Source organism: Eublepharis macularius, chromosome 9, assembly GCF_028583425.1.
Source record: "Eublepharis macularius isolate TG4126 chromosome 9, MPM_Emac_v1.0, whole genome shotgun sequence".
NCBI lineage: Eukaryota > Metazoa > Chordata > Lepidosauria > Squamata > Eublepharidae > Eublepharis > Eublepharis macularius.
The window spans coordinates 28,795,149-28,818,951 of NC_072798.1; the positions used below are offsets into that span (position 1 = coordinate 28,795,149).

General features: G+C 42.1%; 1 protein-coding gene across 2 annotated transcripts in view; it reads left to right on the top strand.

Moving 5' to 3' along the window:
- Nucleotides 1-23,803, top strand: part of TBXAS1 (thromboxane A synthase 1) — a 294,793-nt gene that overhangs the window by 86,893 nt on the left and 184,097 nt on the right. For both annotated transcript variants that reach the window (XM_054989134.1, XM_054989135.1), the window contains one exon: nt 15,479-15,531. In XM_054989134.1, the coding sequence (XP_054845109.1) occupies nt 15,479-15,531 (53 nt within the window). The remainder of the gene's footprint in view (nt 1-15,478; nt 15,532-23,803) is intronic.

Sequence of the window (23,803 nt, forward strand, 5' to 3'; positions counted from 1 at the left end):
TGGGGGGGGGGAGGTACATGTTGTGACCTCTGAACATCTCCATCAGAGAGAGGTCTGGAACCTTCATTGTTTTGGTAGGAAGAGCAGCTGATCTCTCGTGTTAATGCTATTAGTATGAAATCAGACTCATTACCGGAAGCAACTAACCATTGCTTCGGACAGAAGGTTGAAAAAAGCTGACTCTCAAGTCTATAATCAAAATGGATGTGGGAGGAACAACAGTAACAGTAGCAGCAATGACAGCTCCATAAAATCTCTCATGGGGAAGCTGCCACATGTATCTCTTTGAAATGAAAGGTAATGATAAAACCATTTCGGTATATGAAATGCCAGCTCCTTGGAGTCAGCCCATTCCCTCATTAATGCGTATGCTCCAACTGTCCCTGTTTACTGGGCGGCACTCCTGATTTTCTGGTGCCTATCCCCGATGAATTTATTTTGTGTGGCTTAACTTGTCATTCTTTGCAATTCAGCTTTCTCTACGATTTAAAACTCAAGAGTGGAACACATCAATCTTCTCTGTAGTGTCAGTACATACGCAGGAGCCTGATATCACCACGTAGTGCATAGCCTGCCATGATTACACATTGCAGCTACTGACGTGTGGTTTGGACTGTTTACAATGTGTGGTAGAACAATTACGTTTTTCTACTGTATCTTTAACCAAAAGAACAAATACCCTTCTGGCTTTTAAAGCTCTTGAAGGGAGGCAGAGTAAATGAATACAGCACACACTGATGCCCTTTTTCAGACTTTACAACTATACATGTCCTGGGATCAGTGGAAATGCATGCTATCCGTGACAGTCGCAATATGCACAGCTGCCATTTTGTTTGAATAGGCCACTGCAAAGATTTTTCTGTATGCATACAGGTTTAGTACACACAAAACCAAACCCTGTCAAGGTTTGATGTGTTTACTGAAGCTATATGTGCATGCAAAATTTGCACATGCATGAGGAATGATGACTGTGCATTGCAGGTAGCATGCACTCCTTTAGATGGGCTTCTGGTACATATGGTTGTAGTGTCTTAAAAGGACTTAGAACCTACAGTAGCGTGTAATACTGGGTGTCTTGTGCAGTAATCCTTGAAATGAGAACTGGGCTGTTACAATACTTTTTGAGATGTTGGAAGGCATGCTAAAATGGGATAGGAGCAGCAAGGTGGGAATGCATTGAGGTTTGTAGTCCAAGAGTACAGCGCCACATACACAAGTGGAGCTTTTCCATTGTTAGAAAGGAAACAAGAAAGTGTCTCATGTGCTTGTGAATGAAGGGGTGCAACGTGCACAGGTACTGCACAGGATTACATCCATGGTCTCAGGCATGGAAATCGGTATCTGGCACAGATGTTCAACTTGTTGCCAGCTGTGCTAAGCCCAAAGTGTAAGAAAGCACTAATGCAGTACATCTGCTGCTACCTGTGCCTTGGCAGTGTTTTGGTTCTAATTTACGCAGTAGCTGAGCAGGAAGCAGCAGAGGCAGGTCTGAATCTGTGACTGGGTGTCCCATGTGCCCTTCTGCTTTTATTGTCCAGATGTGCCACAAACTCACTCTGTTACGTGGCACCTGTACTCCAGGGGGCTGTGTAAGATGACCACCAGTGCCACTCATCAGTCAAATGCACACCTATCCATCTGCAGTATTCCTACCTTTATGGGCGGGGGGGGGGGGGGGGGCGGAATGGAACATGGTGCCTTTGCACTAGTCATGTGTTCTTTCTAGTGCCCATTCCATCAGAAAATGGGACTTTGTGCCAGAGGTCCTTGCATTGTTGTAAGGACCTCTGGGGGTGATTCTGTTTGCCTTGGTGAATGATTGCAAAATGGCAGCCAAGAGCAGCAGTTGCTTGATTACCAGCTCCTCTCCTTGTAGGCAGCAACAGTGGAGGGATTGAGACTGGGGGCTGCCACCGGCTTGTGTGTCACTGTTCTCCAGTCTGTTGTTTGGGAGGAGAGGAGGAGGAAGGACCTTGTCATGTGAAGGGAGAGGAAAGGGCTTTTGGAGGCCACAATCCCATCACATTGCCAGCCAGAAAGAGAGAGAAGGCAGGCACTGATGTTTGCAGGTTGCAGCTACATATCAACAGGTCAGCAGTTGGTGACAGTGAGACCTCCTGTAGCCCCAGCAGTTGCTGGGCTCTGTGGGGGGCTGCCCATGATTTAATCTATCGTCTTCTAATTTTGTTTTCTTTTCACATGTTTGTGGAGAAATTTCTGCAAATATGTTGGCAATTGTAAAGCCTTCATATCTAAACAAAATACGGGCCCAGCATCAAGCGACTAAAGAGATATCTCTTCTCAGCACAACCACTAGCCCTTCCAACTTCTTAGTTAGTTCTTATCCTTTATTCCCTCTTCTCTCCTTTTGTCAAAACAGATGTCTGAATTTCCCCCTCACATTCTGAATCATGTAAACCAGACTGCCCAGTTTGCATTATTTTATTCAAAATGTATAATTTCATGCTGTGTTCCAAAATACTCTGAATTGGTATTTCTATACCAAAAGATAGTGAAGACAACCAGAGAGTGAGCGGGTGGCCTGGATGTGGTCTTCAGGTTTTGCCTGAGAAGAGTGGATGTTACCAAGGTTTCTTTGGTAAAGGTAAAAGATACTAAATAAAAGGTACGCAAACAGAATGAACCCATGATCTATTTGATGTCATTTGTGTTCCTCAGTTTTGAATTTGCATGTGATGTTCTCACACAGTAGCTTGAACTGAAACTGGAAGAAATAATGTGGAAATTTGGTGATTAATGGCACACGATAGGTGTATTGTTGAGCATTCTGGTGACCCAAGTCAATGGCAGCATATGGTGCTGGTGGTATGTGCCACAGTGCCAGGTCCTGGTACACAGACATTGTATACCAGGGTCCCATCTGAAGCATTTTCCCTTGGCCTCAGAGGGAGAAGGGATGGGTGTTGAGCACCACTCTATTCTATATCATCTTCCCTAGCTCTATGCCCTACAGAGCTTGGAGCCAGAACTAGTTATCCTCCTCAGCCTCTTCCCTCAAGCCCTTTGAAGGCCCTAACCAGGACTGGGACATGCCCAGTGGCCTCCCTCTATTCAGAAGCCCTATGGGGTGTGGCCAAACCCATGAGAGACCAATAGCACCATCTGAGCAGTCTCTCCTCTTGTGGCTCCCCTTCCCTGCCCCTGGGGTGGAGCTTCTAGACAGCTGATAGTCAAGACAGCTGCCTGTCAAAGGGCTGACTGACTCATAAAGGGCCAGTCACCTTTGATCAGCTGGCTGTATGTGGACTTTTACCAGATGTGCCCCTGTGGTCCCTGTGGATCTTGGAGTCGCTGGGCTTGAGCCCTTTGGGGTGCCAAGAAAGAAAGGCCTGGCATTGTCCCCACTGCACCCTGGCATTGTCCCATGCTTTTAATGTTAAAAAAACCCCTTATGTTCTGTTCATTCGTGGACTTCCCAGTGTTCTCCCATCTAGCCAGTTTGGTATAGTGGTTTAGAGCAGTGGGACTCTAATCTGGAGAACTGGGTTTGGTTCCCCATTCCGCCACTTGAAGCCAGTTGGGTGACCTTGGATTAGTCAGAGCTCTTCCAGTGATTGTTGTTGGGATAATAACAACATACTTTGTAAACTGCTCTGAGTGGGTGTTAATTTGTCCTGAAGGGTGGTATGTAAATCGAATGTTTTTGTTTTTATTATTAGCTTACTGAATGTTGTTGTTGTTGTTAGCTTACTGAATGTTGTTGTTATTAGCTTACTGTTGTTATTAGCTTACTGATTAGCTTACTTAGCTTCACTGGTGCTGCAGTATCAGGCAGTCCTGGGCCGTCGTCACACGGGCTTTTATTTAGCGCTAAAATGGTGCTATTTCCCGGCAAACACCCACCTTATTCCAGCACTGTAGCGATTTTCTCTCTTCTGCTTTGTGCTTGATAGTCACGCTATTTTGTACCTCAGTGTGAATGCCTCACATCGATGTATTTCGCCTGGCAACGTCCTATGCCCTCCCTTCAATCCCAGAATCCATTTCTTCCTGCGACTCCCCTTTTTAAAATTTTATTATGTCCTTATAACGCCATAACGACATAACACAATGCAAACTTTCTGCTGAAGTAAAAATGACTCAATCGCCATGGCAGAGTCTTCAGCGATGGGGATCACGTCAGACAGGGAATTTTCTGCGGGCAAAGGGCTATTTATATAATTTCAAAGTTGGAAAAACAAAAGGGTCGTAATGTTTTGCTCTAATGGAATGTTTATATGCTGTTATTCCGTTATAGCGGAATTAAACGCCAGAATAATAAAAAAAAAATGGGGAGGAGCTGCTTCTGCGCAGTTAGAGAGAACAGAACAGAGTGCTTCGGTGTGGACAGCTGGTAGCGCGAAGAGCCGTTAGGTGACCCAAAGAAACGTTACTGTGCCGATAACAGGTAGGACGCTATATGCTGTAAATGTAACGGAAGAGATGCCCGTGTGACGACGGCCCTGGACTGTTCATTGGACCAAGTAAATGATACATATTCCAGAATCAAGGCAAAGGCTAGCGATTTACAAGCCAGGATAGGTTTAGGAGTATGTGGACTGACATCTAACAGTCTGCAGAGTTGTTCAGTTCACAGATCTTTGATTGGGTTTGCCACAGTCTAAAATTGGTAGTGCAACCGGACAGGCCATATAATGACTTCCATCCTTTACCCGTTGCATCATCTCCTAGGTTTTCAGCCTGTATTAACTGCTCAGAGGACTAGTTCATGTGAATTCAAAAACTGGCTGATAGATCAAATGAGCTCAAATGGACAGTTTGAATTGGCCCATGGTGCAAACTGTTTGTTGGCTTTTTGCAGGGTAAGTGCTTTGCGGGTTTGGTGTTGTTGTTGTTTTTGCTGTATACCACATGGTATTTATCATCTACTGTAATATGTGAATACATGAATTTGAAGTCTGTGTTTTGAAGGCCCAGAATTAAATCCTCCCTGGTTATGAAACAGATGACTTTTAGCCAGTCTGTCTCTCTCTCATTGTAAGTTACCCACCTCACAAAGTTATGACAACAAAATGGAGAACAGACAAAACATATATGCTCCCCTGAGCTTTCTGGAGCTCTCCTCTGCTTTGAACTTTCTGTAAAATTGAAGTGTGCATATGTGGGGTGATGGTGGTGGTATGCAGTGTGTGTGTTTTTTGTTACATGTTAAAAAAACCTTAATGCCTTGTAAAGATCGGATCCTGGATATAATTTTGATTTCTTTTCTGTATAATGGCATCAGTTAAGGTAAAATTCATACAAATAATTGCTTGTTTGCGGTCATTGACCCTTTAGCATTATCCGAAAATAGGCTGCTCCATTGTTTTGTTGAAAGCAAAATTATCCATAAATGCATGCATGTGCACAAATAGTAATTTTGATTATTATTAGAGTCAAGGAACCAACATTATTCCATTACATTGCTGTGGAAAGACCACAGTACTATAGTATGTCCAAGAGGTTTTCCAGAAGGCATGCTTAATTTATTTAAGCAAACATTATTTCAATATTGATTGTTTCCCTGGAAATGATAGAATCAATACATATTTATTGTATTGATGTTGGAAAAATATATTGCTAACATGTTCCAGTACACAGCAAGATTTATCAAATACATTAACCAATTTTAGTTGACGCAAGGTGAAATCTTGAGGTATTCGATCGCAATCCATCTTGTCTGTTTTTTTTAATTGCGCCATGAGCTTGCATGTTAAAAAGTTTGCTGCAAAAGCACTTTTTCATGGAAAAGAATAATTAAAAATGCTTCTAAGTCAGAGTGAAGGGAAAATTCTTTTTTAAATTATTTGAACCTACACTTTTCTGATTGTTATCAGATAAAGAGTTTGGCTCTTTTATGGAAGACCTTTTGCAGGCAATCAGGACTTAATCTGAGAAATAATTTTCTTTGCCCTTGAACTTGTTTTTGGGTACTGGGGCTGAGTGTTTATGTGAAATGATAATGAGAATAGTACCTCTGAGCATGTGCAGAATGCATTTCATCTTCCCTTGAATAGACACAGCATATAAACATGTATCTAGGATGAAGCAACAGTTCTGGGTACTGAAGCCCATAATAATAGCTGAACCTTTTGTCACATTTTATAATCCTCTCCTTCCTCCAAGGAATTCAAGGAGGTGCAGAGTTGGGGATTCCCACAGGACACTGTCATCAAACTCACCCCAAGAGAGAACAGAATAGTGGGAAACCAAGAAGTAATCCTCTAAACAACAACAGGCCTGAGTGAGTCATGCATACTGCTTGACTTCTATAAAAATGCCCAGAGGAGTCTTCCTCATTGCCTGAGCAATAAGGATGTTATGCTGCCGTTTTTTTAAAAAATCTGAGCCATCACCTCCAACCTGACAGGAACTAGGCCTGACAGGCAAATTTCCTGAGAGACGGAATGAGGAACAGTAATAAAGTGTTGTAGTACAAGCTTTGTATAAACAAGGTTGAACAAGGTCCAACTGTTGGCTTCTCCTCTAAAGTGCTGAGAACGGTCTTTCTGAGATCCTACAGAAATGAATTAAGATAAAGACCACACCAGTCTAGGCAGCATCATTATTTTCCTGACAATATTAGGCAGTGTTATTTTATACATCCTCCATGGTATCTCTCTTCTTCAAGTTAACCACTGTAGCTTCTCTTGCCAAATGTACTCAAGACTGCTTGTAAGATCTTGCAGTAACGTTAATAACTATTTAACCATATTTTACTCTGTAAAGCGTCATTCATGTCAGTGACTGGATTCCCATCAAAGGGAAAGGCTCAGAGGTTTGTTTCCATGATTAAGATTTTGATCATACTTCTTCAGAAGTCTCACTAAGGACAGAGACAATTATTGAATTATTCACTGATTTCCACAAAGGAGAAATTCTACCCTTGCAGAGCAGTTAGTGAAAATGCCTCTCAGGGCTTCCTATCCCTCTGCTTCCTGGCATACTTTTCAAAAGACATCTTTTAATTTATCACTATGTTTATTTGATATACCCTATTGTAATCCATAGATTTAAGGCATCGCTGAACATTGCTGAAATATTCCTAAATTTTGGCAGTAAGACTGAAGAGCTCTCCAATGGCAATGGAAGCCTGGCCTACTCCTGAGAAACTAACCGTATTTAGGATGAGAGGTGGTGGTGGTGAGTGTTAGGTACAGAAGGGGGGGGGAGAGTTAACACTATTTAGAAGGTGATTCACTTTTGACCCAATTTTCGAGGCTGCTCTAATTGGTATTTAGAAGAAATGTGTGTATGTGTTGAGAGAATTAAATTCTTTCAGTCCTTGGGAGTCCTGTGTGAATCTAGATTAGTAGTCTGAGGAGACTCTTTTCAGAAAAGTAATTTGCATTCACCCTCCGGACTGTTGAGACAGCATTACTGCCAGGCTCCTCATATATCAACCTATTCCTAACTGTTTCTTCCAGAAGGCTGCTCGACTACTCTTGCTGTTTTCATTCTCTACCTATGAATCCTCCATTGTTAGGACAGCAGTCTGCTTCTATTTCTTCAGCAATCTTTCTGTACAACATGGAACCACACTGTGCCATATTGATGATCCTGGAAAATTTGTTTTTCCTGGATTTAGCAATTATGTCTCTCTCTCTCTCCCTCTCCTATTCCTTTCTCTCCCTTCTATTCCCTGTTTTGTTTTGTCACTCTGTCACACCTCCTGTTCTACTTCTAACTGACATCTGTCAAGAAAATCACCCACATACTCAACATACTTTCATTTATTTACAGTGCATTTAGTTTTTGCTTTATAAGTCTATACAGAAACTATGTAGAAATCTACACAGTTCCAACCTGTAGCATCAGAGTGCCTACTGTTTCTGTGTAACTAAGAGCGGAACCACAAGTGACAAAAGGCACAGGTTGGACACTTGTCAGCTTCCCTCAAGTTTTGATGGGAAATGTAGGCAGCTTGTTGGAATGTTGGACAAGTGACAGTTGAAAAATCCATTTGACAGAAGTCGGAGAGCCAAGCTGCAAGACCAGGATGCCTACATTTCCCATCAAAACTTGAGGGAAGCTGACAAGTGTCCAACCTGTGCCTTCTGTCACTTGTGGTTCCGCTCTAAGGGAGATAGAAAGGTTGGTGAACATCCTCAGTTTATGGACAGCCCCTTAACCATGAGATTGGTTCTTTGTTGCCTCTGAGCCTGTCAATCCTTGTGGAATCATGCAGAATTGCATTTCTGCATGTCTGTCCTGAACCACTCCCTTCTACTTGAATAGCTTGAGGAGATATTTAAAACACCTATATACAAATAATATAGCTTATAGTAGGACCAGTGCATAATCCAAGTAGAGGGAGTGATAGGGTACAATAGCTAGTAGAGCAAACATTCGGTCCGATATACATCAGTGTGGCACTTTAGAGCACATCAAACCTGGAACTTATTTGTGATTTCTGACAATCATCATACATAATCCTGAACCCGGCACCTGTGTGGATTAAACCCATGGAATGGGTCCAGGTACAGATGGGGAGGTATTTTTCTGAAGCCGCCTCCCTCCCCTTCCCCTCCCCAGTTTATTAAAACATCCAAAAAGAAAAAAATAACAATGTGACATTTGGGGGAAAACGCATTTTATCCAGCAACTCCAAGAAATGTCAATAGGAGCTTCCAGGCCTTGCCCTGTGATTTCAACCTCCTCTCTTAGTGTATGTGATAATCCGTCGCAATATGACAGCCTCCAGTGCTGTGGGCTAATGCAGCTATCCAGGTTTTTGTTCCAGCCACCTCTCTCCTCACTATGAAAATGCTGCCTTTCTGGGTATTTGGGGATTGAACAAACTGCACAGCCCATGGATTGGGGGTCACGTGGATAGGTGAGTCCATGTCTCCTGGGGCGGCTTCTCCCTTCAGGATGTCAGGAGCCAACTTGGGAGTCCTTCTTCATTAATCTTCCTCACATCTTTTCACCTGCTTCTTCCCCACTGTCTCTCCTGATCAGTTGATTCCATCTGCTTTTTATAACAACCACCACCACAATCTTGTGCTCACATACCACTCTTCTGGACAGATTAGTGCCACACTCAGAGTGGTTAACAAAGTCATTGTTATTATTATCCCACAGTACACTTGAGGAGCTGGGGCTGAGAGGAGCATCTTACCCAAGGCCACCTGCAGAGTTCATGGCAGTAGTGGGAGTCGAACCAGCAGAATGCCTAATTGTTTGAGATACATACCATATCCTCTTCTCCCAGTCTTTCTCCATATTTCACATATCCTCCTCATATTTCACACGTCCTTTGTATATGGATTTTTATGGCAGCATTGGTAACAGGGCAGGGCTGCAGGGCTGACTGCCCCGTGCAGATCTCTGTTTCTTCTTATTTCCTTTGCCTTCCGGACTCTTCGTCACAATGGCATCAGTCAATTAGTCCCACCATATCTTAGAATGAGTGGTTGGATGTAACCTGGTGCCTATGTCTGGGAAATGAATATTTGGTTTAAGGTAGGGTACAGATCAAAGAGAGGTCAAGCAATTAAAACTTGCAAATGGGATACTGTTTGTATGCCTAGTTTTATTATCTTTACCTTTGTTGAGGTTGGTTGAAGAGAACAACAGATGGTTAGTGATATGGCAGATCTTACAGACAAGGCAAGACAACTAAACCAAAGATGATCTTTAGTTTGGTAAGGTGCTTTAACTAAGATATTTGAGAGAGACTATATAGGGAATAGGAAATCTAATCAATTATTTTCCCCTCTAAGAAAAGCCTCTGTGATTTCCAAATATTGATCTTTGAGAAATCATCAGCTGCCACAATACAGAATGTGCACTGACACTCAACAATTCTTTATGTATTTTTGTGTGTATCCTGTATTTTTTTCTCTCCACATTATTCTATGGACATTTTCTTGTTGACAGTGTAAGCATAGATCCAAGGATAATTGACTTTTTACATTTATTTTAATTATATTCCTTAAATCTGAAACATTTAGCATGTTTCTGCTTGCAAATATAATAATGAGGATTAATATAAATAGTTACATATATTATATGAAAAAGCTGCAAAAAAGAAAACAGTACTCAGACATAAAAAGCAGTGTGAAATTTGCCTGTGTACCAAGTAAGGGTAGAATAATTTTGCACGAGACTTTAAGGGGCCTGGGTAATTTTATGATTAATTACATTTATAGTTATACATATTAAGATAAGAGTAATTGAATTGTACAGTGAACATATGGCCAAGGGAAGAATTTTCCCATGCACAGATCTTCTGAGGGTCAATATCCCTTTCTGCACTGCTTTCCACTTAATGTTTCAGTGAAACAGACAATTCTGGAAAAGCAAATGCAAGGATCTCTCTATCAGCCAGCCAGAAAGGTTTGTTCACATACTATAGGAAGAAAAGTTTCATGATAAATCTATGGAAAACCTGACACTTATTCCCCCCCCCCCCCCACACACACATTGGCCCTGGTTGCCAGAATTTTTGTAATTCACTCAACAATGCTGTTTTTACTTAGGTACGTGCTTGAGCTGAACAGCCAACTAAGACAACAACCTGGTTGTTGAAAATAGCTGTTGTACATGAGATTTCAAAGGATGTTTGTGTGGTTCCTCTGTAGCTATCCTCCCAATGTCTATTAAGGGCCAAAGTAGATGATGTGTGACTTGAGTCTGCAGCAAGTGGTGTTTCCATAGCAGAGCAAAAAGTGTCCGTCCACACAACCATTTTGACTCTAGAAAGCAGCACAGGAGTGAAGCCGGAAGTCCCTTCTGCCCCTACTATGTTCCCAAGCCACATCAGGCCCAGAGTTCTCGAGAACATTAGTTCCCCATGTCATGTCGGGGCACCATCACCTGACTTATGTTACACAAATAGTCTAGTTCGGCACTTTAAGAGAAGCTGGTTGCATGGGGCAGAACAAGATGGAAATATAGCTTCAACAGATGTGAGATTTAGGCTGCTTGGTGTATTATCCCACCCAGGTAATAGATTTTTTAAAAAAAATCAGACATTGGTAGCCCTGGTTCCTACTAGCCTACTGGTTGGTGGACAAGCATTTTCATTTGTCATTCTGCCCTGAGGCACTCTAAACCTCAATTTTTCCATCTGTATGCATGACTTGTAAGTGTTAGGAGAATGATATGTAAATTAACTAATGTGAGTCAGTGGGGCTCATTGGCTAGAGTTGGCTGTAGATTGGAAAGACCAAAATTTAAATCCCCAGCGAGCCATGAAGAATGGGTCTTGGTAAGCATAACTAATCTACAATGACTTCTTGGGAAGATAAAGTTACGGCGAAGCTACAAGTGACGAATGACACTTGAACGGCAAGTGTATTTCTCCCTGTTCACTTGCACTCCACTCAATCCACTTGCTGTTCAAGTGTCATTCGTCACTTGTAGCTTGGCCCTTAGATGAGCATTTTGTGCATTGAAAAGAGCTGTAAGCTATTTCTAATACTAATAGAGGAAATTAAGTGTAGGATCTCAACTTGTAGGGGTAAGGACTCAGAAAGCAGGTGACAGACCATTTTCTGCCTGAGACCTTGGAGAACTGCTGCTTATCAGAATACTGAGCAAGACGAACCAATCGCTTGATTGGGTATAAGGCAGGTTCATATATTCCAAATTATGCCAACCTCATTCTTTGCAACAAAGCAAACTCAAATGAGAAGTTTGGCAAGAGGTACTTTGATAGGCCTGAATCAGTAAACAATACATACGAGAAACACTCATTTGAAAGTATTTCTAGTCCTGAGCAGGTGACCTTACTGCACATTGACTGAAAGCTAGGGGAGAGTGAGTAGGCACAAATGTGCTTGCCCAACCTCTGTACTATCGCTAGATCATCCACATGGTGTAATCATGCAGAGAAATTGTCTGCACATATGCTCTGTCCCCATGATCAGTAGTGCTAAGAAAGCAGCGTTGCTGGTCACAGGGACATAGTGTTTGTGGAGACTCCTCCTATGCACAAGTGATCACACAAAGGCAGAAGGAGGGGCCAGTGCACTTGTACTCATTCTTCCTTCTCACTCATTCTGTCAACGCTATATGGAGGGGATTTATCTGTACAACACTAATATCAAATAATCTTGTATTTGGAAAGCTAACAAATGAGTCATCTGAATCGAGTCAAGCCTGCAAGAGGACTGTCCCAGCATGCTTGAGTTTGCATTGAACACTTGGGAAAGAACATACACAAGTTGCTGTATGCTGAATCTGACCATCGGTCTGTCAAGGTCAATATTGTCTACTCAGACTGGCAATGGCTCTCCAGTGGCTCAGGTAGAGGTTTTTCACTTTACCTGCAGTCTAGTCCTTTTAACTGGAGATGCTGGGGATTGAACCTGGGACCTTCTGCACACAACGCAGATGCTCTTCCACTGAGTGACAGTTCCTTTTCCTCCTCTGAAGAGGAGCACATTTACTTTGGAGACAGAAGACCTCTGATGACATGCACCTTTGGATGGATAGGGGCAAGCATTGAATCATCTATACCATTCCTCTTCTTCATCCAGTTCTCCTTATTGTTTGGCAGGATGATACAGAAAAACAAGCTATGCAGGGAGGATAGAATTCCTCGTGGGGTAATTTGTCACCTGTATGGGCTCTCTTGTCTTTGTGTAATAGGTGAAGTATCTTCACCACCTTGATCACCCTCCCTTCTCATGGTATACAAACTGTGGGAAATGCTTGCATCAATGTGGTGAAGGTGGAGGCAAAGGAAATACATGGAGGTGGAGTCAGTGATCCTTTTTTGCTCAGTCTCACCCAATTTCCATCCTTTCTACCGTCTCTGTCCCACATGGATTTTGTCCCTGCGGATCCCATGACCTCAGAATGACCTTATTAGCGGTCTTTTTTCACCAGTGAAAAATCTGATTGGATCCAACCCATAGATTTTGTATTATGGTGTGATGGCTCAGATCTAAAACATGGACAAGATGCTAAACTATCTGTGGCAAACTTTTTGGATTGGTCATCCTGGGTTTTTTGTTTAGCATCAGTGCTAGCCAGTTAGCTGTTTAAAATTTGCATACATTTAGAGGAATAGATGTAGGCAATAAACATTTGTTGCAATGTCAGCTAATCAGATGTAGCAAGTGCTAATCAAGGGCAGAGCTTAACGTTGCTCTCAGAAATATTTTCATTTTACTTCATATAAGATTTTTTTAAAAGGTACAAAATAATTTACAGTTTGCTTGGTTTTAGTCAGGGTAATTTTTTAAAACTGTCTAATGAGAACACATTGTGCTAATTTTCATATGCAGATTCAATTAGCATTTAGTTAATTAGCCTTTACAAATGAGGATTAACTTAATTACATAACACTAACCTCTCAATAACTCTAAAGGGTAGGAAGGCTCCTTTTATTAAATTCAGAAGGCCTGTATGTGTGTGTTAAAATTTGAAATGGCACACACATAAATTAAGCAATATTACTCACAGAGGACAGCTATTAGAGATGATGATCAAAGGAAACAAACTATGTACATGGCTTTTAAAAAAGCTTGGATACATATTCACACATGCAGCTGTCTGCTGGTGTCCAGAGCAATTTCTGCTTTACAATAGGTTTACTTAATTAAAGGGCCACGAATTCATCTTTAGCAATATAGTAGGTGTTTATGTGCTTATATGTGCAATGTGAACCGTCTGCATTAGTGTCATCTATATAGACATTATATGTTTACAAGCTGGGGCCATGATAAATCAGGGTGGGGTGTGTGTGTGTGCAGATCAAACGATGGGAAATCCTTCTCAAGTTTCCCAACACAAATCTCCTCCAATCAGAACACTAGACTAGATGTGTGTTTTTAAAAACGCTTTTATTTTTGCATACCTGTGGAGTCTCTGTATATACATAGATGCAGAGAAGTTAGCCGTGTTAGTCTGTAGTAGCAAAATCAAAAAGAATCCAGTAGCACCTTTGATATTCTTACGAAGAGAACTGTGATTCTCGAAAGCTTATGCTACAATAAAGTTGGTTAGTCTTAAAGGTGCTACTGGACTCTTTCTGTATATACAGAAATCCTTGTCTTGTCTGTGGTTTGTTCCTATTTCACTGCCTCAAACATGAATTTTGGTATTAGAAGGAAGAAACTGAAGACCCATGAGGAATTGGGTAAGGGGCAGCAACTTGGAAATCTTCTCCTCTCCCAGCCCCTTAATTGATTTGCAGCTACCTGTGCTCTGAAGCATATTCAGTTCTAACCTGGCCATGTGGTGTGTGTGTCTCATTTTACAAAGCCATTATTTTGGCATATCTGGTGAACCTCCTGAGCATGTAGAAACCGCTCCCTTTTTGTAGATGGCCTTTTGCTACTTTCATTATCATAATGGGGGCAGTCAGTTTACTATTAGGAGTAATGACATCAATTATGTCAAATATTTCTATCCACTTCTCCTGTGCATCTGTCAGTAACCATACCTTGGCAACTTAAAAACCTTGGAGAAATTATAGTTTATTTTGTGCTGGATTTTTTTCTTAATAGTGGGGGGAGCATTAAGAAATATAGAGTAACCCTGTTACAACATTACAGCTCCATTAGAAACCAAAGAAGGCAGAAGCTGGTTAAAGAAAGCCTGGATGGAGGTCCTTGAGGAATGCGGAAAGAGTTGCCAACTTCAGCTTGGGAAATTCCGAGTGATTTGAGGGCAGAGCCTGGGGGAGTGGAGTTTAGAGAATGGAGGGGGCTCAGCAGAGATGTGATGTAGAGTCTGCCCTTGGGAGCTGCCATTTTCTCCAGGGGAACTGATCTCTATAGTCTGGAGATCAGTTGAAATTTTGGGAGATCTCCAAGCTTCATCTGGAAGATGGCAACCCTAGATGAAGCAGGGAAATACTGGAGCTCATTTCTCAGATGGTGTGTAGTTGCATGTGATCCAAGAATTGGGCACCACCAAGATATGACAATGTAAGGGATCCCGGAGAGCACCCCATAAATTGTGCATCGGAAAGAAAGCCATTCTGGGAAAACCATTCTGGGCTTCAGCATTTGGCTAAAACAGAGGTTAGCAACTGCTGAAACGTTCCGACAGAGGCTCATCAGACCATATTGATGGGCAATCTTGGAGCCAGACTTCTGTCCAAACATCTGAAGGGACTGGCCATACTGCTGGGGCCTGCAGTGCAGGAGAAGGCAACCCACATGGCTGATACCCATTATTGCTTCCCAAATGAGCACAGCCACCACGTGAATCCAAAGTAAATCCCCAAGATTCTGGCAGTGCTGCTGAGAATTATCTTATCTGGCTAACCTTGTCTGGCCAAGTCCAATCCTCAACTCATTTTACTTGCCAGCTCACCAACATCACAGGTAGACAATCCGTCCACCCCGCCCCCCCCGGCAGACGGGCCTACCAGTGGGCTATGGGAACATTCCCATGCTCTGCTTTCCTGCAGAGAGACAAGGTTGGTTTCTGAATGATGGTATGTGAAATAATGAGAGCTACACTGGTGTAAAGAATTGATATAATATTGTGCCATCTCTGTCTGTTCATATAGGGCTTTTGGGAAAACCACAACAAACTGATAAATGAGTATGGACCTGCCTGTGGGTAAGATATACTTGCTTTCATTCTCTTTATTTTGCCATTGCTTCTCTTGATTTCTATTTAGCTCAGTCTGAGTGGATTTAGTAGTGAATTCTGGGCATGTTCTCTGCACTGTCTGGGGTTTTCAGTAAGGTGAAGCAGCACAAGTATTAGAATTATTGGCACTTCCTGAATTCAAACATTCTTTGAACTGATGAGAACTCTAATCTGAGGGGTTTTTTTTAGCCACGGCAGTGCAAATTCAGCTCTCAGATTTACAACAGTGTCACTCATTTACTCATGCTTAGTTAACCACCCTTACGGTAGAGTTGTGCTAGTAAAAGGCTTGTGAAATATCAAAGAAGGGGAGGATTATTGGTATCTGTTGAACTCTGATCTAAACTAAGTTGGAGCTAGTGTCTTGCAAAGTTTCTGTGACTGAATTTAACTTGAGCAGCTGGAATCTTGCAGAGGAGCTAAGGATGAAGGGAAACATAATATCAGAAGAGAGTACATAATATGGCCCCAATCCATGGAATGAGCCTGGCTTTCTCCTGGGTTCACAACTGAAATCAAATGTGCATACTGGCAAGTTGAGTCCTGGCTCTTGCCCCTCCTCATCAGAAACTGACTAGAACAAAGGCAAACTCTCCACACGAGACATCTGACATGTGTTGGGAGATGTAATGTTAGCCAGGAAGGGTAAAGGCTTTGTTATATACTGGAGCGGTGTGAAGGGGCTGTGAAATTCCAGAACGAAAACTTCAGCCCATTATAACCTCTCCAGGTCCAAGCCTGGCTCTGGAAGGCAGCTCCAGCCCATTTCCGTTCTCACTGCCCTCTGGTTGCGATCCCACACAGTTTTAGACTGGAGAAGTGAAACTGACAGAGCCTTCAGGGAGGTAAAGATGAAATTAACAAAGTCTCTGAGGAGCGATCACTACCAGCTCTGTCTTTTTAAACTATGCTTCCAGCTAACATTGGGTCTCCCTACACTTGATGAACATGCACTGCAGCGTCTCATGTAGAGAGACTAGAATCTCATAGAGATGTGAGTGAACTAATAAAAACAGGAGCAACAGAGAAGGGATAATGCTGGCAACTGTGATGTTGTACTATATAGACTAAGGAAGAACAGCTAGAAATTCTGGGTATGAAATGAACTGTGGGAGAGAAATTGATCGAAGTTTGAATTTTGTCTGTGAAAAATTCTTAAATTCTCATGGTTTTTAAACTTTACATACAGGTTTCTAATAAACCTAAAATTTAAGTTTTGAATTTAATATTCCAGTTCTGAGTGCATATTTTGTTGTAAGGGTAGATTTCAGTGTTTGAGGAAACTGTGCCAATGCTGGATGGTAGAGATGTGTTTCAGCAAGAATTTGTTTTTTGGGGGGAGAAACCCTTAAATGTCATATTTCTGTGAAATACCAAATATTCCCTAGAGGTACATGTGTAATCATTTTAAGCCCTTATTTTTGATGAGGAAGAGAGAGATGCTAATTATTTTAAGTGCAATTTTCCAGGTACTGCAATATTTTAATTAGTGCTGAAATGCTGGGAAGGAAATTCTCACTCCATTTATTGAGCTATTTTTCTGTTATTTCAGTGTATTATTATGTTATTGCGGGGGGGGGGGAATAATTTCAGTTTCCTATTGATACTGTCTCTCTCAGGGGAACTCAAAGCAGAAAATGAGATATACCACTTTGGCCACTTCATACCAGCTTCTTACCCCTGGTTATGTTATTAAGAATAACATTTTCATTTGTTCAAAATCTTAATTACTTGTCATTTGCCCTGCCCATCATTATTTGACCCATCTCAACTCTTATATTTTTTTGGAGAGGAGTTTCTGGGGGGGGGGGGATCCTATTTCTCACTCGTAAAAGTGAAGCTCCTTCTGTGTTCTTCATCATAGCTAACTCTCCTATAGTTTATGAAACATCTCTAACACGCCCCAGTCTTTTACTACTGAATATTCAGGGCTTTTTTTCTGGGAAAAGAGGTGGTGGAACTCAGTGGGTTGCCCTTGGAGAAAATGGTCACATGGCTGGTGGCCTCACCCCCTGATCTCCAGACAGAGGGGAGTTTAGATTGCTTTCGATGCCAGTGACGCAGAGGGCAATCTAAACTTCCCTCCGTCTGGAGATCAGGGGGTGGGGCCACCAGCCATGTGACCACTTTCAAGAGGTTCCGCAACTCCGTTCCGCCACGTTCCCACTGAAAAAAAGCCCTGTGAATATTTATTCATTGCGCTATTTTTAACAAATCAGCTCCACAGCCTTCCATCTGAACATCTTTCAGAGATATGTTGAAAGGATTCAAGACCTCTTCACACATGCTTTTTAAGTGGGTACATCTAAGATTTTCAGTGTAAAAATGTAGTGAGAATGCAACAAACACATACTTGGGAGTCTGGGTATCCTACAGATACAGTAGAGAGAAAGCTTTGGCTAATTTATGCACAGGTTAGACATTATGGGGACGTGTCATCCTGTGATTCTGTCCATGCTTATTAAATTTGCAGATGATACTAAATTGGGAGGGGTAGCAAATATGGTTGAATACAGAGTAAGGGTACAGGATGATCTTGACAGGTTGGAAAACTTGGCTAAAACAAATAAAATGAATTTCAACAGAGATAAATGCAAAGTTCTGCATTTAGTAAGGAAAAATCAAATGCATAATTATAGGATGGGGGAGACTTGTCTTGGCAGTAGTATGTGCAAAAAGGATCTAGGGGTCTTAGTAGACCATACACTGAACATGAATCAGCAGTGTGATATGGTAGCTAAAAGGGCAAATGCGGTTTTGGGCTGTATAAACAGAAGCATATCATGAGAAGTGATGGTATCGCTCTACTCTGGTTAGACCTCACCTAGAATATTGTGTTCAGTCTTGGGCACCACAATTTAAGAAGGCTATAGACAAGCTGGAATGTGTCCAGAGGAGGGCAACAAAGATGGTGAGGGGTCTGGAGACCAAATCCTGTGAGGAAAGGTTGAAGGAGCTCAGAATGTTTAGCCTGGAGAGGAGACAACTAAGAAGTGATATGATACTGCCCCAGAAGCTCGGACCAGAACCAGCGGCTTGAAATTAAATCAAAAGCGCTTTCGGCTAAACATTAGGAAGAACTTCCTTACAGTTAGACTGGTCCCTCAGTGGAACAGGCTTCCTCAGGAGGTGGTGTGCTCTCCTTCTTTGGAGGCTTTTAAGCAGAGGTTAGATGGTCATCTGACAGCAATGCTGATTCTGTGAACTTGGGCAGATCATGAGGGAGAGGGCAGAATGGGTTACATCAGTGCTTAGTTCTCGCGGCCTTCTTTCATGCCCATGGTAATGTCGATCACCACCTTGGGGATCAGGTAGCAATTTTCCACATGCCAGTTTGGCTAGGCATCCTGGGGGTCTTTTGCCATCTTCTGGGCATGGAGCGGGAGTCACTGGGGCAGTCGGGGGAGGTAATTGTGAATTTCCTGCATTGTGCAGGGGGTTGGACGAGATGACCCTAGAGGTCCTTTCCAACCCTATGATTCTATGATTCTATTTCTCCTAGATATAAATGCCTTAAAAATGCAAGATTTGAGTGACATATTAGTTTATCCTTCCTCCCTACAAGTAACAGCAGATGAAGCGGCATTGGGTAATGTTAACATGGTCAGTAGCATCACATCTTGCTGATATGCTGGGACTTGGGAGTCATGGAAAAGCAACATCTCTGCATTATCCTAATGTTTGGTTTGCGTCTCAGTGGCAGTTTCAAGCGTGTGCAGGGTAGTGTAGGGAGGGGATGTATCCTCCCTGTTGTACTTCTTGCTTAGTGGGTAGCTCGCCCACTGGCTAGTTGATAAAAAGTTCGTGCTTCCTACCAATTATATTTTCTGTTAGTAAATACTGTCCTTAAAGAAATTATATCTCTTCATTGTCTCTTTTCATTCATTAGAACATCAAATTTGGATGATACAGTGTGAAAAGAGAATTTTATTCCACTGCTTTAGTTTACTCACCCTACCTTGTTATTTCAAAAGCCTGAATGCTGCTCACCCCAATGAAATTGGTGTCAAAATATTTCAGATTTTTTAAAAAAGCTAAAGAACTGTAAACATGAATTTGAATGTTATTATTTGTAGTGACAAAATGTTTTCTTTTAAAAATCTGTTTTCCCCCCATTCCTTTTATTAAGCTATGCATCCCCCAATAGAGCTTGAAACAGAGTGCTCAGAAAGAATATTTAGTTCCTTCAGGAGCTTATTGACCCCATAGTTTTTATTATTTTAAATGGCACCAACTTGGTCAACAGCAATATATCAGTGGATGATAATGAAGAGCTAGGGTAACACCAGAAACAAGAGGCAATTTCCATCCAGGACTGAACAAAGATTTAGGATTTCTTATTCTTCACAAATGTTAGCTCGTTTAGCAAAACCAGTAAATGGTCTCTGTTTTTCTTTATTAGATTTCAGTTAGTAACAAGCTTCTAAATAGCTATCTGAAAAATAGCTTTACTTTCCAGCTTATGTACAGTATAGTTCTGTGAGCTGATTCAAACTCTTATCCTTCCTCAGGGTGATTGATGTTCATGGTTCTCCTCTCATTTTATTTTTATTTATATACATGGATATTATTTTAAAATACAAAGTGATAGTATAGAGGGGATACCGAAAGAAAAAGGGGATTGTATAATATAATTGTATAGATCAGAAATAATTATGTATAACAGAGTATATAAGACAAAAAATATTTCTCCCCAACAACTCCTTCATTATACTTTTTAAGATACTATCTATAAAATACAATGGTACTTACTTGTGCTGGGGTACATTTATATTCAGCATCTTAGGACTCAAATGTCACTAGTCACAACTCATCTGTTTTGCCACTATAATATTGGTTTCATCATTACTACATATTCTTTATTAAATATTTTTGCCACTCCTACATACCTGCTATAACCTTTAACAAATAACAAAATGTAAGATTTAAAAAAATTGTTTTTATTTTTTCTTTGCAACAGTCCTATGAGATAGGTTGGCTGTGAGAGACTGCCTGGCCAAAGGTTTCCCTTTGAATGTTGTGCAGAGTTGCCAGGTCCCCTTACCCTCCCAGCGGGAGGGAGGGACTTGTCGTCACTTCTTGGAAGTGCCATCATCACTCAGGGGCCAGGAGCACTCCTGCATTTTGCTGCATGCCAATTTGGTTCCCAAAGAGGAGTATGTCATTGTACAACCCTGGGAGCCTGCCCAGGAGGCCTATTTCCCCACCTCCCCCCCCCCCGCCATCAGCTGTGTGAGTGGTGGCAGAGGGTGGGAGTAGGGGAGCTCTTTCCCCCATCAGGGGACCTGGGATCCCTAGTGTTGTAGTGGAATGTGGATTTCAATCTAGGCTTCCTTAGCTGTAATGCAAGATTTGAGTCCAGTCGCACTAAAGTCCAACAAGATTTACAGGGTATAAGCTCTGGAGAGTCAAAGTTCCCTTTGTCAGATAGTTAGTTATATAATGCAGTACTCTTATCACCCTGCTTTGGCTATGCTGCCTGGTCCTGTTAACCCAAACAGGCTGCTACATTGCTGAGTAACATTTGAAAGTTCCACAGAAACTTCTGCTGGAGGGGACGGAAATTATTCCATTACTTCTTTTGAAAAAAGATCAGGGTATCAGATCAATTGGGACAATTCGCCTTTCCCTCCTATTGTAGTGGGGGGATGTTATATAAAATACATAGCCAGTAGCCATTTAATTTTAACACAGAGACAATTACATATCTTGGCCTGACCATTACTAGGAATATTTGCGTATTCATTCAAATTAATATGAAAACTAGATGAACTCTCCTAGGATCTAGGCAGATGGGCATTCCTTACAAAGACTGTTAGGGGGAAAATTAAAACTCGTAAAATGAACACTGTACCTCATAGAGCCTACATCTTGAGAGGACTGCCTGTGCATATTTCTCAGAACTTGTCTACTAAAATTGACTTCTTCTCTTGTAAGCATATTTCAGTTGTTTCTGGAAAACCAAGATAGTTTATAAGTTGGGGGTGGGTGGGCTGCCAACAGAATGTGTGTGCGTGTAAAGTGCCATCAAGTAGCAACTGACTTAGGGCAACCTCATAGGATTTTCCAGGCAAGAGATGTCCAGAGGTTGTTGTCTGCCTCAGCATACTGACACTGGCCTTCCTTGATAGTCCCCCATCCAAATACTAACCAGGGCCAACCTTGTTTAGCATCTGAGATCTGGAAAGATCAGGCTAGCCTGGGCCATCCAAGTCAGGACCCTTATAGAGTAAGGTAGCTTTAATCTTCCTTACTTCCATCAATTCCTGCTCACTAATATTAAGCATCAGCATGTGTTATTTGGGAAACACCCAAATATTTCTACTTCCATCAGTGACAGTCTTTATATTCTTTTGAAATGCCTACATTATACACGGATGTCACTAGCCCAGTTTGCTAATCAGCTGGGACTGGTTGATAGTTGATCTGTGGTCACACATATAAGAACAAGGCTTTGGTATATGGGGAATTTGGGGGATGGGTCTAGATGTCGCGTGATGCCACAATGTCATCTCTGCTCATGTAACTGTAAGTGATGTCATGTGTTGCAGTGATGCTCTAGCAATCTCCCAAATCTCTATGGTTTTTCCATAGAGATTTGAGGGGATTGATTGATCATTGGAGTGTCACACAACGTTACTTTCAGTTATGTGATTTTGTGACAATGCCTAAACAGCATTCCCCCTCATTTTCTCCCACTGCTGGACCAGGCAGCAGTGGGCAGCTAGAATCTATAGCAGGAGACCTATTCCCCCTACTGTGGCAAGATCCAGATGTCAAAATGAGGGTAGAGGGCAGAAGCATTACAGAAAGAGTTGACTTGAGGATGAACTATTACTCTTTCTCATTTGATTAGATCAGTTTAGAAATTTTCTGAGTAAATAAGTACGTCTGACTAAAAGTCTACATGTCAGATCTGGACACGACATGAAGATGTGAAATGTGTAGTTAGGACTTTCGAACTGAGATAAACCTATTGATAATATAGTCAAAAGGTATGTCAATTTAGCTGAGAGTATTGTATGGGCACCACACTTCCCCTTTTCTTGTCTTCACAGTCCTCTGAAGAATGCCCATGGAAACTGATCTGCGGTTTTAAAAATAATATTACCAAACAAAATACAAGCCTTCATTGATGGAATATGGAATTAAGCTCTCAGTCTTTCTAATGTCTTTGCATCTTCCACTAGTAGAAACTAGGATTGGGTTTATTTCTGTAAGATCAGTGTGGAAATTGTCTTTTTAGGTTCACTTTCACTATTGTCAAAAGGTATCTCTTTTTTTCAAATGTCATCTCAAAATTGTCTATTTTTCATTTAAGTCTTGGCCGTGAAGTGTGCAAAAGCCCTCAAAGACTGATTTTTTTCAGGAAAAGGGGGTCAAGGGGGAAGAGTTAAATAGTTCCACCTCGCCCCATGCTAGTCTGGCCCTTTAAACTGCATCCCTCACATCTGTAATCTGTTTTTTCTTAAGAAAACTCAGAGAATATAATCATGAAACTACATGCAATGTATAGTCTTTGTGGAGCTGTGCAGTGTGCTTGTGCAGGGGGGCACAGTTTGGAGCATTACTGAGCCCTGGGAGCAAAGGAGCTGTGCAACCTGACTAAACTCTGGGAAGCTCCTGGCTAAGCTCTGGGAAGCTCCTTCACTAAACTAAAGGCCAAACTACACATTACATCTACCACCTGATTGCCACAGGGTCTTGCAGGAACTAGTTATCAAGGTCCCCATGGCAACTCAGTCAGATACACCACAGGGGCCTGATTCAGATCAGGACCGAGATGCAGGGAAGGAAGGGCTCCTACCTCTCCCCTGTGCCATATTCCTGACCAGAAACAGTCCTGGGGGGCATTATTTGTTCCGTAGGGGGCTACATGTGCAAGCATGAAGCTTACCAGTTGCCCTCCAGTGGCGAGCAATCTCCTGGGGGTTTGCTGGGTTGCATGCTGATTGCTGGCAATTGGTGGGAGGTGGCAAAGCCCCCGGTGATCACCCGCCACCGGCAGGCAATCCAGGAAAGCGCTCACTGGGTGTGTTCCCAGGGGTCACACAACACCGACACTTCCTGAAGTGACGTTGTCATGCTGGCCGCAGGTGTGCTCCTGTGCTTTGTTGGGGGCAATTTTGGCCTCAAACGGGTGATGTCATCACTTCCCAAAAGTGATGTCATCGTGCCTCTCGGGGAGCGTGCAAGGCGCGAACACGAGGATGCCTTGGAGAGTAAGTTCCGGGTCCCC